At 41.1% G+C, this 15,035-nt stretch overlaps 1 protein-coding gene across 5 annotated transcripts in view; it reads left to right on the plus strand.

The window, feature by feature from the left end:
- The window catches only part of AKAP9 (A-kinase anchoring protein 9), a 203,728-nt gene that overhangs the window by 61,394 nt on the left and 127,299 nt on the right, over window positions 1-15,035 (plus strand). For all 5 annotated transcript variants that reach the window (XM_019508400.1, XM_019508402.1, XM_019508404.1 and 2 more), the window contains 6 exons: window positions 1,412-1,625; window positions 3,440-3,519; window positions 8,632-8,770; window positions 9,301-9,398; window positions 11,586-11,697; window positions 12,166-12,364. In XM_019508400.1, coding sequence (XP_019363945.1) covers window positions 1,412-1,625; window positions 3,440-3,519; window positions 8,632-8,770; window positions 9,301-9,398; window positions 11,586-11,697; window positions 12,166-12,364 — 842 coding nt within the window. The remainder of the gene's footprint in view (window positions 1-1,411; window positions 1,626-3,439; window positions 3,520-8,631; window positions 8,771-9,300; window positions 9,399-11,585; window positions 11,698-12,165; window positions 12,365-15,035) is intronic.

Raw genomic sequence — 15,035 nt, forward strand, 5'->3', positions numbered from 1 at the left:
TCCCTTCCAGTTGCTGCATCCGGCCCCCTCCCTCCCTCTCCTACTGCTTTACACTGCCCTGCTGTGCTCACCATGCCCCCCGCCCCTGCTGTGTGCTAGCTCCATGCAGCCTTGCGGCACTTCCCTTGGACCTCCCTGCAACCCTTTTAAAATCTGCTTGTGACCCACGGTTGAAAAATGCTGACCTAATCCAACCCCCTACTTAAAGCAGGAGCAGCCCCGACTATATCATCTGAGCCAAGGCTTTGCTTAGCTGGCTGGATATGTGGTGAAGCTGGATGGGGAAGGTTCTCCCTGCTGTGTGCCTGCCCCCATAGATGTGGAGGCTTTTCCTGGCCCAGTGCCAGGGTCTCCTGAGCCCTGCTTTGCTCTGCTGCCACACAGAAGAGGAGAGGATTTTTCCCCCACCTTCTCTACGTGGCAGGGCAGAGCAGGGCTCAGGGTACCCATGCTAGGTGCCTGCCCCCACAGCTGGGCATGGAGAGGAGCGGGGAGCCCCTGCTTCAGGGGCTTTCCTCTGCCCAGAATGGGTGTCCCAAGCCCTGCTCTGCCCCACCATGCAGAGAAGGAGAGGGGGAAATTCCCCTCCATTCCCATGCAGTAACAAAGCAAAATGGAGCTTGGGAAAGCCATGCTGGGCAAGGAGGAAATTCCTGCATGCCTGTGCCCACAACCCCTAAGGCAGGGGATACTTACCTGCTCCACTGTGGCCTGGGCTTTTAAACTCTCCGCCAAAGCAGGGAATTGAACAACCTGATTGTACTAGGCTGCCCCTGGAAATATGTGGGGCTTCCACAGTGTTTCCAGGGCTTGGCCGCTTTTCTTCTCTACGCTTCAGGCAATTTTTTTTTAATGTTTTTTCTGCCCTCCCTCTCCCCCATAGTTTTCAGGTCATTTTTGGCCACCTGTCAGTTTTCTGGAGATTTAGGGAAAACACTAAATTTTGGGCTTGCCCCTGAAATCTCCTGAAGCTCAAATTCCAGTGGTCCCTAGATATAGGACTTAATCCAAAAGGCTTTGTTGGACTTTAGGAGAATAGGGTATAGTTGGAAGTGTAATTCTTGTCCTTATACCTTAATTTTCCAGGATAAGTTTCAAAGTAAATCACTGAGATGATCTTTCAGTAACTACTGATAGATAATTTAATGATTTTGAACTTTATTTTAATTTTGTTGGAGTTTTTGTGTATTTTAAATTGAGAACATTTATTCTACACATTTGGATTGAGAGTTTGTATATGAAAACTAGGTGATAATAGTTAACAAATATTTAAATATTATAATTGTGTTTAGGTTTTGGTCGGACTTATTTAAAATTATTCCCTAAAATTAACATATGTAATACATACAAAAAGTTTGGACTCTATTTTCTTATTTTTCACTTTCTGCAATATGTTTATTTTCATTCAAAGACTGATTTACAGCTACAAATGGAAGCCCAGCGCATTTGTCTCTCTCTGGTTTATTCAGCTCATGTAGACCAAGTTCGTGAGTATTTGCAAGTTGAAAAAGAGAGCGCACTCTGCAGCCTTAAAGAGGAGCTTGTCTATAATCATGCACAGGAGATGAATGAGCTTAAGAAAGCACATCAGTTGGAGCTCCAGACCTTGAAAGATCAGCAAACAGGTAATTTGTTAAAAATGATAGTAGGCAAGTTCTCAATATTAAAAAAAAAAAAAAATCTTTGAAATGATCATATGAGCAGGAAAGTTGGAGGAAAAATCTGTAGTTGTCTAACAAAGTATGTCTTTGCAGTTGATTTTTTGAAATATTAAATGCCTTTTCAAAGTGTAGTGTATTTATAATGTATTATAAATAGGGACCTTTTCAAATGGTGGTCACATTTTTAGCAGAAACTGATTTGAGGTGGTTTCCATGAAAAACGGTAGGTCCCTAATGGTAATGTTATCAAAAGTCCTATACATTATAAATATCATGCATTGCTACAGTTCAGAATATTTAGGAAAAAATTGATTATCACTTTTGTTCTATATGTTAATTGAGCAGTGGAAGATTATTTTCAATTTTTTTTTTATTAGGTTAATTTTAAAAGGTTTATGTAAGAAATGTTTAGGGTTGGATTCTGTAATGAAATCTGATGAGTTAAATACAGTAGCACAATATCTTTCTTGTCTGTTTTTGCACTTTGTTTCCATCCTTGAATTCTTCCTATAGCTTCCTATCCACCCTAATCAAGCTTCTGTGGCCTTCTCTACACATTACAGGTATCGTGCAATTAAGTAGTCAATTCTGTACAGGCAACCTCTGCTTAGTGCTTTTAATTGGTTCCTGGAAGACTGAGTGTTAAGCAAAACCGAAAGTATTTGATGACTCAAGATGGCAACTGCAGTTGTTTTTAATGACCCCGGATGGTGACTGCAAGCGTTATAATGAAACTCACTGAGTGCTAAGTGAAATTAGGTATCAATTTTAAATGAGCGTTATAGCGAAATAGTGTTAAGCGGGGGTTGCATGTAATTATCTTGAGACCAGATACACGTGAAAGTACCTATCAAGCAATAAAAGCTTCAATCAGCTAAAAGACCTTGAAAACGTGCATTAACTTTATAGGTGGTTACTATTAAGCTTTAATTTGCATGTGTAGCACAGTCTCCCCTGCAGGGCTCCCAGCCACAGGGGTGCACCATGCCCAGCTGGGGCTTGGAGTCCCCCAACTGAGGGGACTGTCAATTCCAGCAGCTGCCAATTATGGGTTCCAGCAGCCTGCCACAGCTGCCAGGACCCACAGTCCCGCAGCTGCAGATGCTGGGTCCCCACAGCCTGTCTTCAGGGGCTCATTGTGCCTGAGAGCCCAGTGCTGGGAGATGGTATCTGACATGATCTCCCAGGCCTGGGCATTTCACGTACCCCCAAGGATGGGAGATTGCAGCACCTGTGATTTTCTTGGTGCATAACTCCCCCTGCATTGGCAGTAGGGCATAATGGGATCTAATGTACAATCCCACAGTCACACCTCCTGTCATGCATGTGCAGCATGGCAGGAAGCACAGTTGTGTGGATGGCACATTAGATGCCACCTCGTCTTTACCTACATGGGTAGAGGGGCCGTTGGTCACCCACCTCCAAAGCTTTTGTCTTTGCTTATCTCTTCACCTCACTCTTATCTACGATTCCTCCATTCTTGTTTTCCCATGTATTATCTTCTGACACAATCACTTCCTTTTCTTTTAGCAAATCTCTGTGGCATATAATGTCAGTACATAGTTTTCCTTAAAACCCATTCAGCTACAGTAACTGAATCTAACCTACATGAATATTAAGCAGAAAAAAAAATTGTTTCACATTGGTTTTATTTGTCTGTCTGTCCATCCTAAAATTATGAGCTCCTTAAAGAAGGGACTGAGTCTTTTTGTCTGTTGGGAAATGCATGACATCTGGTAATGCAATAAATAAATAAGCTAAATAATTTGTATTTGTAGATGAGGAAATTAGATCTGCAGCAATGCTTACAGAAAAGTTCAGCAAAGCAATATCTGAGGAATGTTCTCGGCTTACACAGGTAAGACCTTGCAAGGATCATTTTTACATGGGATTTTTGAAAATTAAGAACTGTTTAGTTATAAATAACATTTCTTTTCCTTCTTTGTTTTTCACATCTACCTTAGCAAGCTTTTCTTGGAACATTTTTTCTTTTCCAGTACTCTGCTCCAAAGACAGACTGAGTTACATGGCTAGGCATCCAGGAACAGAGTGCCTCCAAGCTATCTGTGCTGTCTAATTGCTAGCTTTGGGCAAATGCGAAGCAGAAGCAGCCAGAGGGCCAGGGAGGGGGCTTGTTCTCAGGTGGGCGTCTTGTTGACCATGGTCAAGTGTAGATGTAGCTTCATAGTTTCATAGATTTAGGGTCGGAAGGGACCTAGTAGATCTTCTAGCCCAACCCCCCCCAGGGCGGGAGAACAACAAAACCCCAAAACAAAAACGGGACTCAAATGAGTCCAGCCAGGTAGGCATCCAGCCTCTTCTTAAAGACCCCCAGGGTAGGGGCCAGCACCACTTCCCTTGGAAGTTGGTTCCAGCTCCTAGCCGCCCTAACTGTGAAGTAGTTTTTGCGGATGTCCAATCTATACCTCCTCTCCATCAACTTGTGCCCATTACTCCTTGTTATGCCAGCGGGCGCTAGGGGAAACAGCGTCTCCCCCAAACCCTTCTGGTCCCCCCTAGTGAGTTTATAGACGGTCACCAGGTCCCCCCTCAGCCTTCTCTTGTGGAGGCTGAATAGGTTCAGGTCCCGCAGTCTCTCACTGTAGGGTCTGCCCTGTTGTCCCCGGATCATGCGGGTGGCCCTCCTCTGGACCCTCTCCATGTTGTCCACATCCCTCCTGAAATGGGGCGCACAGAACTGGACACAATACTCCAGCTGTGGCCTGACCAGTGTCGCGTAGAGGGGGAGGATCACCTCCTTGTCTCTACTCGAGATGCACCTGTGGATGCACGATAAGGTCTGGTTAGCCCTGCCAACCATGACCTCGCATTGTCGGCCCATGTTCATCTTGGAGTCAATAATGACTCCAAGATCTCTTTCTGCTTGATGAACCAGAATATTTTCCTCTTCCTTCCTTTATTTCTTTGGCTCTTGTTTTCCCCTCCCCCACCCCCCAACAGTATCTTGTATGTAGTTCTTCTGAAGTCTTGAAGTTGTCTTGTTTCCTTTCTGTTCTTTCCTGCGTGTCTGTGTGTCCAGATTTAGTTGTCTGTCTGGTGGTAGACTTGCATACAGGTTGGCATTCTGTTCCTGGATGCCTAGCCCTGCATATGTGGACAGCCACATGCATGCTCAGACTAGGCATATGTATGGGTGACAAAACATGAAACAGATGGAGACTTCCCATTTTTTTCTTAATAGCTCAGTAACTAGAGTGTTCTCCTGGGAAGCTGGAAGTCCTGAATTCTGGGGTCCCTTGTCCCTTTTGTGTGAGGGGGACCTGGAACTAGGACCTGTAGCTTCCCTGGAAAGTACCCTAGCCACTGAACTGTGTGTACCACAGTCCTTTTACCATCTGGAGCCTAAGCCTGGTAGTCATGGGTTTTAGCCAGCTACATTTCTGGTAATCTAAGGCCTTTACAGGCGTGTCCAGGCAAATATGCATATGCGTTTCCCTGGGGACAAATACTAGCAGCACATAGTTGTGCCACTGCTACTTCTCCCCAGGGAATGCCCTGCACACGTGTTCTGTGGCATAGCAAATTGCCCTGGGTGGGGTAGGGGAGGCTGACCTCAGCAGCCGTACCTGGGGTCCTGGGGGCCTTCTGGGCATGCGGAGCCTAGCAGGCAGCCTGAATGTGGCTTGATCAAGCCAGGCTCCAGTTTTGGGCGGCACATGCTACAGCCACGTGCACTGGCCTGCTTTTTTTAAAACCGGTTTTCCTTTCTTTTCTTTTTTTAGACACCAGGATTTCCTGGTATCTAATTTTGGCTCCACCCTGCAAATATGCAGCAAAGAGAACCTTTTCACATGCACTGCATGCATTTTGTGACCCTCAAAAGCCTTTGAGGCACAGCAGACCACACATGAGGACTCATCTGGATGCACCCTCTGTGTCCACAAAGGACAGGAGTATGGGCCCCAGCCACCATTATGCATGTGCAGTTTGTTCAACTAGGTAGTCACATATAGTCATCCATGTGCACATGGCTGTGTGCCCAAAAATAGAAAAACCTTTGTGTGGGTGACATTTTGGCACTTGGATCACCTAAAACACCATGTAAAAACCAAATCTGAATGCTTAAATGACCAGGAAAAGAATAGAATGTCACCCTTATGGTCAGAATTAATAAATTGATAACTTTTAATGCCAGTAGGAATGTTTATGATCACCTAGTGAGCCTTCTACATAATGCAGACCAAAGTGCCTAAACCTGTAATTTCTGCTTCAAATCTATAACTTTTATTTAAGCTATAGTATGTTTTAAATCTTTTTTAAAGATTTCTAGTAATGGAGAATGTACCAGATCCTTAAGTAAAGAGTTCCCAATGTTTAACTCTTATCATTGAAGTAAGGCACCAGGTCCAACTAACACGCTGCCTCCTCCAGTAAAGCACCATTTCCCACCCCCTCATGTCGGTCAGCTGTGCAATCAGAACAAAAAAAAAATGGGAAGGGAGGCAGTGCAGGGTAGGTCAGCAGAGATGGGGGTGTGCCTGGTGTTATGGGGAAACAGGGAGAGTGATTGCTAGGCTCACAGGTGTGCGTGGGCCTATGGGAGGGAGGAGCTTACCAAAGTTTGAGCCCAAGCCCCTGGGCTGGGGGAGTGGGCGTGGTTCCTTGAAAGAGGAAGGCCCATTGCTCTCCCTGTCCGTTGCGGAGCCACAATAGGCCCTGTCCCTGGCCACGCCCAGCAGCTGTCACGGCCTGGTGTCTCCCCCCATGGGCGCTCTAGTTCCATGTGCCTGTCCTTCCCTCCCCATCACCACCTCTCTGCATGTACCTGCCAGCAGGCACAGAATGGGCTCCATGGTCCCTAGCCTCCAAAAGGAAAAGCTCTGCACTGGCATGCTATCCTAGAACGGCCGCACGCACATGCATGTGGCACCCCCTGCTTCCAGTCACCCTCCCCCACTCCCCCCAGCCCAAGAAGCCCCTTGTAAGCTGGAAGGCTGCCAGCCTACAAGGTGAAACCTGGGTGTTTCCTGTATTTTTTCCATTTAAAAGATAAAATCTGTGTTGTTCTAGTTTAAAGGAGAACATCTGTGCGTTTTCTCCCTTAAAGGAGAAAATCCATGTTTTCTGCATTTCTTCGCGGTGAACAGAAAACCCAGTTCCCTGGTCATAACGCATGTTTTTTACTTCTCACTTAGTTATTTTAGCTTTCTCTAAACCCTTTCCAGTTTTTCAACTACTTTTTTGAAGTCTAGGTACTAGAACTGGCCATGGTAGTAATCTTACCGATTGTTTGCCACAGAGTTGCACTGGGACGTTATGTTCAATTGATTATCTACCAAAGTCATTGTTTTCTAGGGAGTAGTCTCACATTATAAATATTACTTCTGTTCTTTGTTTCTAGGGGCATATGACCTCGCATTTCGCTGTATTAAAATACGTACAAGACATCTATCTATTTTGAATATAAGTGTTGGGGGGGGTCTTTGTTTCATCAGGCACTGCTAAGCTTTGTCAATTATCACATAATTGTATTGATATTGCAGTTATAAGCCCTCTTTCCTGGCTTCTTTCTTTTGGTTCTACCTCTTTCTTTACACAGGTGTAATTTATATCTCCTCATGTTATTTTTCTTAAGTTCTGTTCTAGGAGGCACCTAAAAAAATTATTGATTCTATTTTCAGTGTTAATACTGTATAGTATATTCATCTACTTACAATCAGAAAGGAAGCAATAATGTCACTGTTTGTTACTACAGAGAACTGCTTCTGTAGCTCAGTTAATTACCTGACTAAAGTTTTCATGAACTGTACTTGGGAGCTAGTATATAGAGAGATTGAACTGGGTTCTATCAAATAAACTAGTAAATTAATTCTAAGTGCAGACTCTATAGTATTACCAGGAAATAATATTCCTGCAAGTACCAACAGTACTCTTAAGTCCAGCTGGTAGAAACACACAGGAGGTCATTCTTGGCCATTGCCCCTCAGCTCTAGAACTCCCTCTTTGTTGAAGCCTGCCAGAGCCCAAGCCTGGACTCTTCCAGAAGTGTTGCAAGTCCTTTCTATTTGGACAAGTCAAGGTGCTGTTTAGGGGATTTCTGCTTCATTGTTTTATTTTACTTTGTTATTTTGTTTGATTTATTTTAATTTCCTTTTTAAGTTGCTCTGTCTCTTACTGTAAGCTGCCCTAAGCCTTTGTTTGGAAGGGCAGCCTATAAATCACTTTAATAAAATAGTAGTGTCAGAGCCAGAAAGAACAATAATAATTCTTGAGATGCCAGGTTAAGTTTATAGGGCGAGCAGCTAGATAACTTTTTCCAAATCTTGTAAACTGAAATTCAGAGAGAAACCCCACAAAGCCATCTTTGCAGTCACTTTTTTCAGCATATAGCTACACCTTCAACACAGTACCACTACCACGGAGAAAAGTTGCTTCCTTTGTATGGCATCTTTATGATAACCAGGGTATTTTTCTGCTTAACCCAGTGGCAACAAACTTAATTTGTTTTTTTTAATTCTGGGAGCGGGGATTGTGTTCACTCGCATCATTCCCTTTTTGTTCCACCTGTCCAGTTTATATCCTTGATAATAGTACATACTGATCTTTGCAAAAATCTATGCCCCTGTTGTAGGACTCTTGTAATTTTTCTACAGTAGAGGTTCTTTCTCAAATGCAAAAGATCAGGGAATCAGAATGAAGGTATGAGGCAGTATGAATTCATCTGTGTCCAACCACAAAGTAGGCCTTATTCTGCAAACGTTGCAAGATTTGGCAGCATCCACTTTAATGCTATGGCTTCTTTTTCCTAAAAACACTCTACTTTCCACATTTTGTTCAGTCTATCCAAATTGTAAGGGTCTCTTATCTGAAAATTTTACAAACAGCTGCATACAGTGATTTCTACAGAAGATACTATTCCATAGGTAGTGCTATTTTTTGTTCTTAGTTTGCTTGTTTTTATAAAGCCGTAAACTGTTTTCCTTTTTTGATATTCTCGTTTGTTATGTAGTCTTTGTGCAGTGTTCAGAGTGAGCAGTACTCAACTGCTGTTGAAGTTAGTGATGGAGAACAAGAAATATCACATGCTGCTTTTACAGAGAAAGAGAAATCTAACCTTGCATTGCCGGTACAGAGAGTTCAAGCTCAAGGTAAAATAGAGAGAGTGTGTGACATGCACGCGCACACGCACGCACGCGCGCACGTGTACGTGTCCCTGCTAATAACTTTTAGGTTACGCTAATATATTTGTGGAAGTTATTGAACTAAGCTAAATAATAATACTTAGGCTCAGAATTTCTGAGTAAAATGGATACAAATGTACTTAACTGACTAGTTGTATTTGAATATATATCAGTATTTTGAACGGTCTTTATTATGAGTGCTATACTGTACTTTACTGTTTACAATGCTCATTACAGTGGAAATTTCATGTGGATTAGTGAAAGGGATGATTTTTCTCCATACATTTCTGGAAAAACAGGTTTTATCATAAACTATAAAAAGAGATGTATACAAAGTGCAAAATCATACAGGCCCCTGCCTGTTTATGTAATCATTTTTATGGTAATTATCTCTTGTGACAAATATCTGAGCAATTTACCATATTAAGAGACCATGTACAGTGGTACAGTAATTGTAAATGTAATGGAAAATGTCACCATTCTGCTTTGTAATTTAGCCTTGCAAGAAAATATGCAAACTCTTCTGAACAAGATAAGGGAAGAGTGCAACAGGATGATGGCACTTCATACACAGTTTATGAGTGACTGCAAAAAGGTAAGTTATTTTCAGTTTCTATGATCACAATATGAATATGTATTAAATGCAATGAAACTTATTTCTTTAAGTTCCAATCCTGAAAGCACTTATGCCCTTATTTAAATGTATTCATGTCAGCTTCACTTTAAATGTAAGACATAGTATATGTGCTGTGTTTGCAGGATCAAGGCCACAATTTTTAATATCTGTTTATTAATGACTTGTCATGTACCTGAACCTAAGAAAAGGAAGTAAAGTTTTTAAAATTAAATTGGGAACATTCTTAAGTATGATATTTTGTGTCATATAAAACTAACTTGGCATTCTTGGTGAAAGAGAATATATAGCAGCATTTGTAGTGTGTCAGACAGTCTTCTGTGCCTAAATTCAACTGAAGTCTCTTAAGGTGACTGCAAAGTTGATTTGGATTTGGCACTAAATGTGAACAGAAATGAAGCTATCCAGATCCTTTCAAAAGAAGCTTCTTAAATTGATGCTTATGAACAAACTAGCTTAAATAAATATGAATGAACTAGCTTAAATAAAGTTAATTAAATTGTAAGAGAAGAAAATTTCAAATAATCTTGAAAACATCATTTTAAAAGCAAGTGTGTAAATAGAATACAGTTGTAAAATATTCATCTTCCTTAAACTAATTCAAATTTTTGTTGTTTGCTCATATGTCATCTAATTAGAGTTGGGTGAAATTTCTTTAGTGAATCATTTACTTGCTGAAAATGCAGTTTTGGCAGAAATCATTCAACAGCAATTTCAGAAATATGAAATGGACTGTTCAAGGTTCCTGGATATTTTTGTTAATAAGAACAAAGAGAACTTCTAGGTGTAAAAAGAGGAGCATGTCATTGCCCGCCTAACCCAGTGGTTAGTTTCAAAGACCTCTTTGTTTCATCTGAGAAGATTGGGATCCATTTTGCATCTTGTCCCAAGAGAATGCCTGGGTCTTTTTTTAGTGTGGATCTTTTTCTTGAAGTTGGATCTTGAAGTTGTTCTTTTTTTTGCATGGAGAACAATTCTGTAAGATGCTGTTTAGGTCATTCTTCTGAGAGGTGAGAGATCTTGGTCTGAATCCCAAATCCATGCATTTTGAAATGCTCTAACCCCAGGGACTGTAAGTCATTTTAGAATGGATTGTGCTCGCTCTCTCTCTCTCTCTCTCCTCTTTGGAGTATTACTTTTTATAAAATACTTAATAGTAACTGGAATGGCAACTGAAGTAGCTTATTCTAAAATATACTTCATTGTTCTGGGAGATCAATGACTTTGGTTCAGGTCCCCTCATTTAGAGTAGAGGCTTGATCATCAGTGTCACATCCTGAGTAACTTAATCAACCAGACTGTTGGGTAAAAGAAAAGCTGCTTCTGCCACCAGCTTTTTCTCTGGTTTTTTTGAATGTACAGTAACTTGTCACTTCCTTCACTTTTCTTAAAAGCACCTGAAAATATAATGTTTTGTTTTATCAGGAAAAACAATTCCCACACCTGTTTTTCAGTTTGGCAGCCAAACCACCCCCCACCCCCTGCAACACATTTATTTATGGAGCACTAATGCTTTTGTAGGGATATAAAGTATGAACTTCGTATATGAATTGACAGTTGTCATTCTAAATGTTCTTTGCAGCTATTGCCTACCTGCTTTTTTAAAGTAGAAGGGAGAGGAGTTCATATTTTATAGATAAATACTACTTTGTGAATCTGTTAGCAACATGTATTTAATAGGGGTGTTATCAGCAGTTCTTCATCCATTACCATGAAAACAAATGCATCACCTTTTCCTGTGTTTCAGCCATCCATATCTAGGTAAACTCAAGAATACTCTAGAACTCAGTATACCTACAGAATACCTTTTCTGGACAAATAGTACAGCATTCCTTCATACAAATATAAGATTATTTTGAAAAAATGATTACTGTTCTTATTGATGCAGCATCAGTGGGAAATTTGAGAGTAGTATGGTACATTTACTCCTTTTGCATATTCAGTGGATAAATGCAGTACATTCAGCAGTTAGTTTAGAAGGTAGTTGCAAAATGTAGGACAGAGGTGAGTAGAGAGATGAGTATTGTATAGAATAACAGTGCCCATGATGCATTTTCAGGATAGTTACAGTTTATATTCTTGATTTAAATATACAAATTATAATCATTAAAATATTGTATATTTTCCTCTACCTGATATTTTTCTTAGGTCAGAGAAAATCAAGTGTCATATGGTGAGTTTGAGCCTAGAAAAGATGATGATGAAATTTGTTCTCTACAGATGAAAATAGAATGCTTACAAACTCCTTCACAGGACTTTGGTAAAAAGATACATATGCTATTTTTAATATGTCTTCACCTATATAGATGGACTAATGGCTTTAAATCTCAGTTGGTTTCTAGTGGAGAAAACAAGTTTAACAAAATGACAGAACCGTCAATACCATTTATTTTATTTATTTATTCATTCATTTATTTATTTATTTTGTTCTTTTAAGTCTGTGGGATGTTGTTTAGAAATGTAACTGACATACTCTGAAACAAGAGATTTCAGCAATGCTGAAAAATTGGATTACGTCTTGTTTTATTTTTCAAGAGGGAAGGATGAGTATTAATTGTACTCATTTTTAATATATAAGACTTGTCTGTTAGCACAGTTACCTTCATTAAAAAGAGTTCTCTGCTGTTACTGCTATTCAGTTTTTTATTATTATTTTACATAGAATGTTGACATGTATTAATATAATTAACTGACTTTTTTTCTCCCACATCAAATGACCTATTTGTAGATGTCATGGTTAGAGAATCCCATTGGGAGGAGATGGAGAACCATAAGAGACAACTTGAAAAACAACATGCTCAAGAACTAGAGCACCTCCGGTCCTATTTCCAGCAGCAGTTGAAAGAAACTGAAGAGAGATACACAACTGAGATCATTCATTTACAAAACAGACTTCAGAATAACAGTGGCTCTTCTGAACACTTCAGGTATCCATCATTTTTGTTGTCCTTTTGTACAATATTTACAGTTTTTTAAACTGAGCAACCATATTACAAATACTAATATTTTAAAAAGCTGATGTGGACCAGATTTTCAGCTTTTATTAGCAACATCAGACAGAAGACCAGGCAGGGTGGCTGGCACCTTAGACCAGTGGCTCTCAACCTTTTTAGATTCAAAGCAATCCTTGTTAGACTCAAAGCACCCCTCAGAAAATGCCAGTTCTTAGCTTTCACTTGTTTTTTGATTGTGGAAAAATAATAGAGTAATTCTTCTGTTGCAAGAACTCAGAAAATCGACAGCATGTTTTGAACACTATGGATTCCTGTTTGAAATTTTAGGGTTTCTCTTGTGAGATGATAGGTATTTGCCCACTTAACAGTTCTGATAGGCTCCCCAGTGTCAAGTTCACAGTTAGACTCGCTCCAAAGTATGGAAGGGAATGTGAGAAGCACAGGGAAAAAGGGAACATGTAGCAATCACATGGGTGGCAGTGCAGGATGTATTACTGGTAAGGGAGAGGGTACGCAGATGGGGATTAAACAGATCAGGAAAATTCCCAAGGGAAAACTGTGAGAACATAGAATCAACTTACAACTTGGGAGTGTGGGTGTGCAGAGAAGTTGTGGAAGAGTGGGGGGAGGTTTGCAAAGAGAACCTAATAGAATAATGTATTGACATACAAGATGGCAATGTATGGACTGGACCGAAGAGAGCAAATGAGCCAGCAAATGAGACTGTTGATAGTGTGCATGAGAGTGGCGATCTAAAAGATGCAAACCCTGTTGGTATGCAAGGGACTATTCTTCACATCATGAGAATGCATGCAACTAGCCACGTGTGAACTGCAAACATACATTGGTAGAGATAAGAGCTGGGAACAAGTGAGACGAACAAGTGGACATTAAAAGACTGGGGAACACTGTTCCAGGAAAATTCTAGGTGGCGGGTAGGGGGAGCAGGGGAAATAACAGAATGGGTTGAGAGGAAATTGATGAAAGCATGACAAGCAATGCCATTTGAAGAGACAATGGTAAGGGAAGACTGTTGGGCGGTTATACAAGAACTGGTATAGAAATGCTAATATGATGTGAAATAAAGCGATTGTTGATTGTTTAAAATGGATATATCAGGGGAAGGGGAGATGTATCTTGTTGAGGCTATATGTAAGCAAGAGGCAAGTGATGTCAGAGGATAAGCACAAAGGTGAATGAAACAGTAATGTGACGGGGCAACGTTTTGGCCCAGATCTCAACGTCGGTCCACCCACCTGCCTATATGGAGCAGTCTGCCCAGTCTCTCCTGCCACGACTTTGCTAGATAATAAACTGGTGGTAAATGTGGGAAGCTTCCTATTATATGCCCCGATGCCAGGGGGCACTATCCACAGCTCCATACCTTCCTTACACTGTGGCCTGTGCTTTGCAAACGGCATCCAGGTGTTTATTACATCTCACAGGTAGATTTCAAAGTATGTAAATGAGGAGGTTCTATATATTTTGGGAAATGTTTTATGTGAAGTGATATAAACAGTTTTGTTTTTAATACGGTGGGAGGAGATGTTGATTTTAATAAAATAAAGAAGTTGTTCATTCCCAGTGACTTTTTAAAGAGGTATGTGCAGCTGAGGATGGGGAAAGCGTCTTCATCACCTGCTGCACATGCCCATTTAAAGAGCTGCCTGACATATGTAACTGAGGATGGAGAGCTTCCCCATGCCCTGTTGCTTGTGTCAGGCATCTCTTTAAACCAGTGCATACAGCAGGGGGATAGAAGAAACTCACCCATTCCCTGCTGCACTCTCCCATTTTTAAAGAGGTGTTCAGCATCCTTGGGAGACAGAGCAGGGGCAGCTGGGTTTGGGATCCGGACCTGCCCCTAGCCAACCCAGTTCTGCCACCTGGGCAGGGGGTAGCTTTGTCCCAGATGCCAGGGTGGTCCTGTCCTGAATCCTGAATCTGGTTCGGACCCAGGGCTGTCCCCTCTCCAATCCTGAGGATCAGGCAAAACCCAGTTCTGTCATGCCTAGCACCTTAAAGAGCCTTAAAGACTGGGGGCTACAGGGCAAGACTCTTTAAGGTGCCAGATCCTGGCAAACCCACATCCTGTTGCAGATAATCAGATGATTTTACAGACATCTTTACAGACAGAGCAAGGTTGACATTACAGTAGAGTTTTGGGGAGGACCATCATCTTCATGGTGTTGATTCTTCCCATCCAACTTAGAAAATCTTGCCAAGAATTCAGTTCTTTTTTCATTTGTTCAGTGGGAGACACAACGTTTGCTTTATATAAAAATGTGGTGTCTCTTGTAGTTTTAGTTCCTAGGTACTTTTATTCACTTTACATGGGATTATACTCTGTAGAGAGATCTCATCACTCTCTGTATTAGCAAATATCAATCAATGCAGGGGACTTGTAATTAATTTATAAGAAAATGATTTATTTGATATCCCAACAAGGTGCCATAGGTTTTTGTAGTTTGTACAACTGCAGATACTTATGTATTTGTTTGGAATGATACATAGAAGCATATCATCTGCATATAACATGGCCTTGTGCTCCTTTCGTCCCAACATTACTCCCTTGATATCTTTGTTTTCTCTGGCTGGTGACGAATGTTTAAAAAAGCAAAACAAAACAACCCCCCCCCCCCCC

The sequence above is a fragment of the Gavialis gangeticus genome, unplaced genomic scaffold (genome assembly GCF_001723915.1).
Source record: "Gavialis gangeticus isolate Ggan-Ray unplaced genomic scaffold, GavGan_comp1, whole genome shotgun sequence".
In the NCBI taxonomy this organism is placed as follows: Eukaryota; Metazoa; Chordata; order Crocodylia; family Gavialidae; genus Gavialis; species Gavialis gangeticus.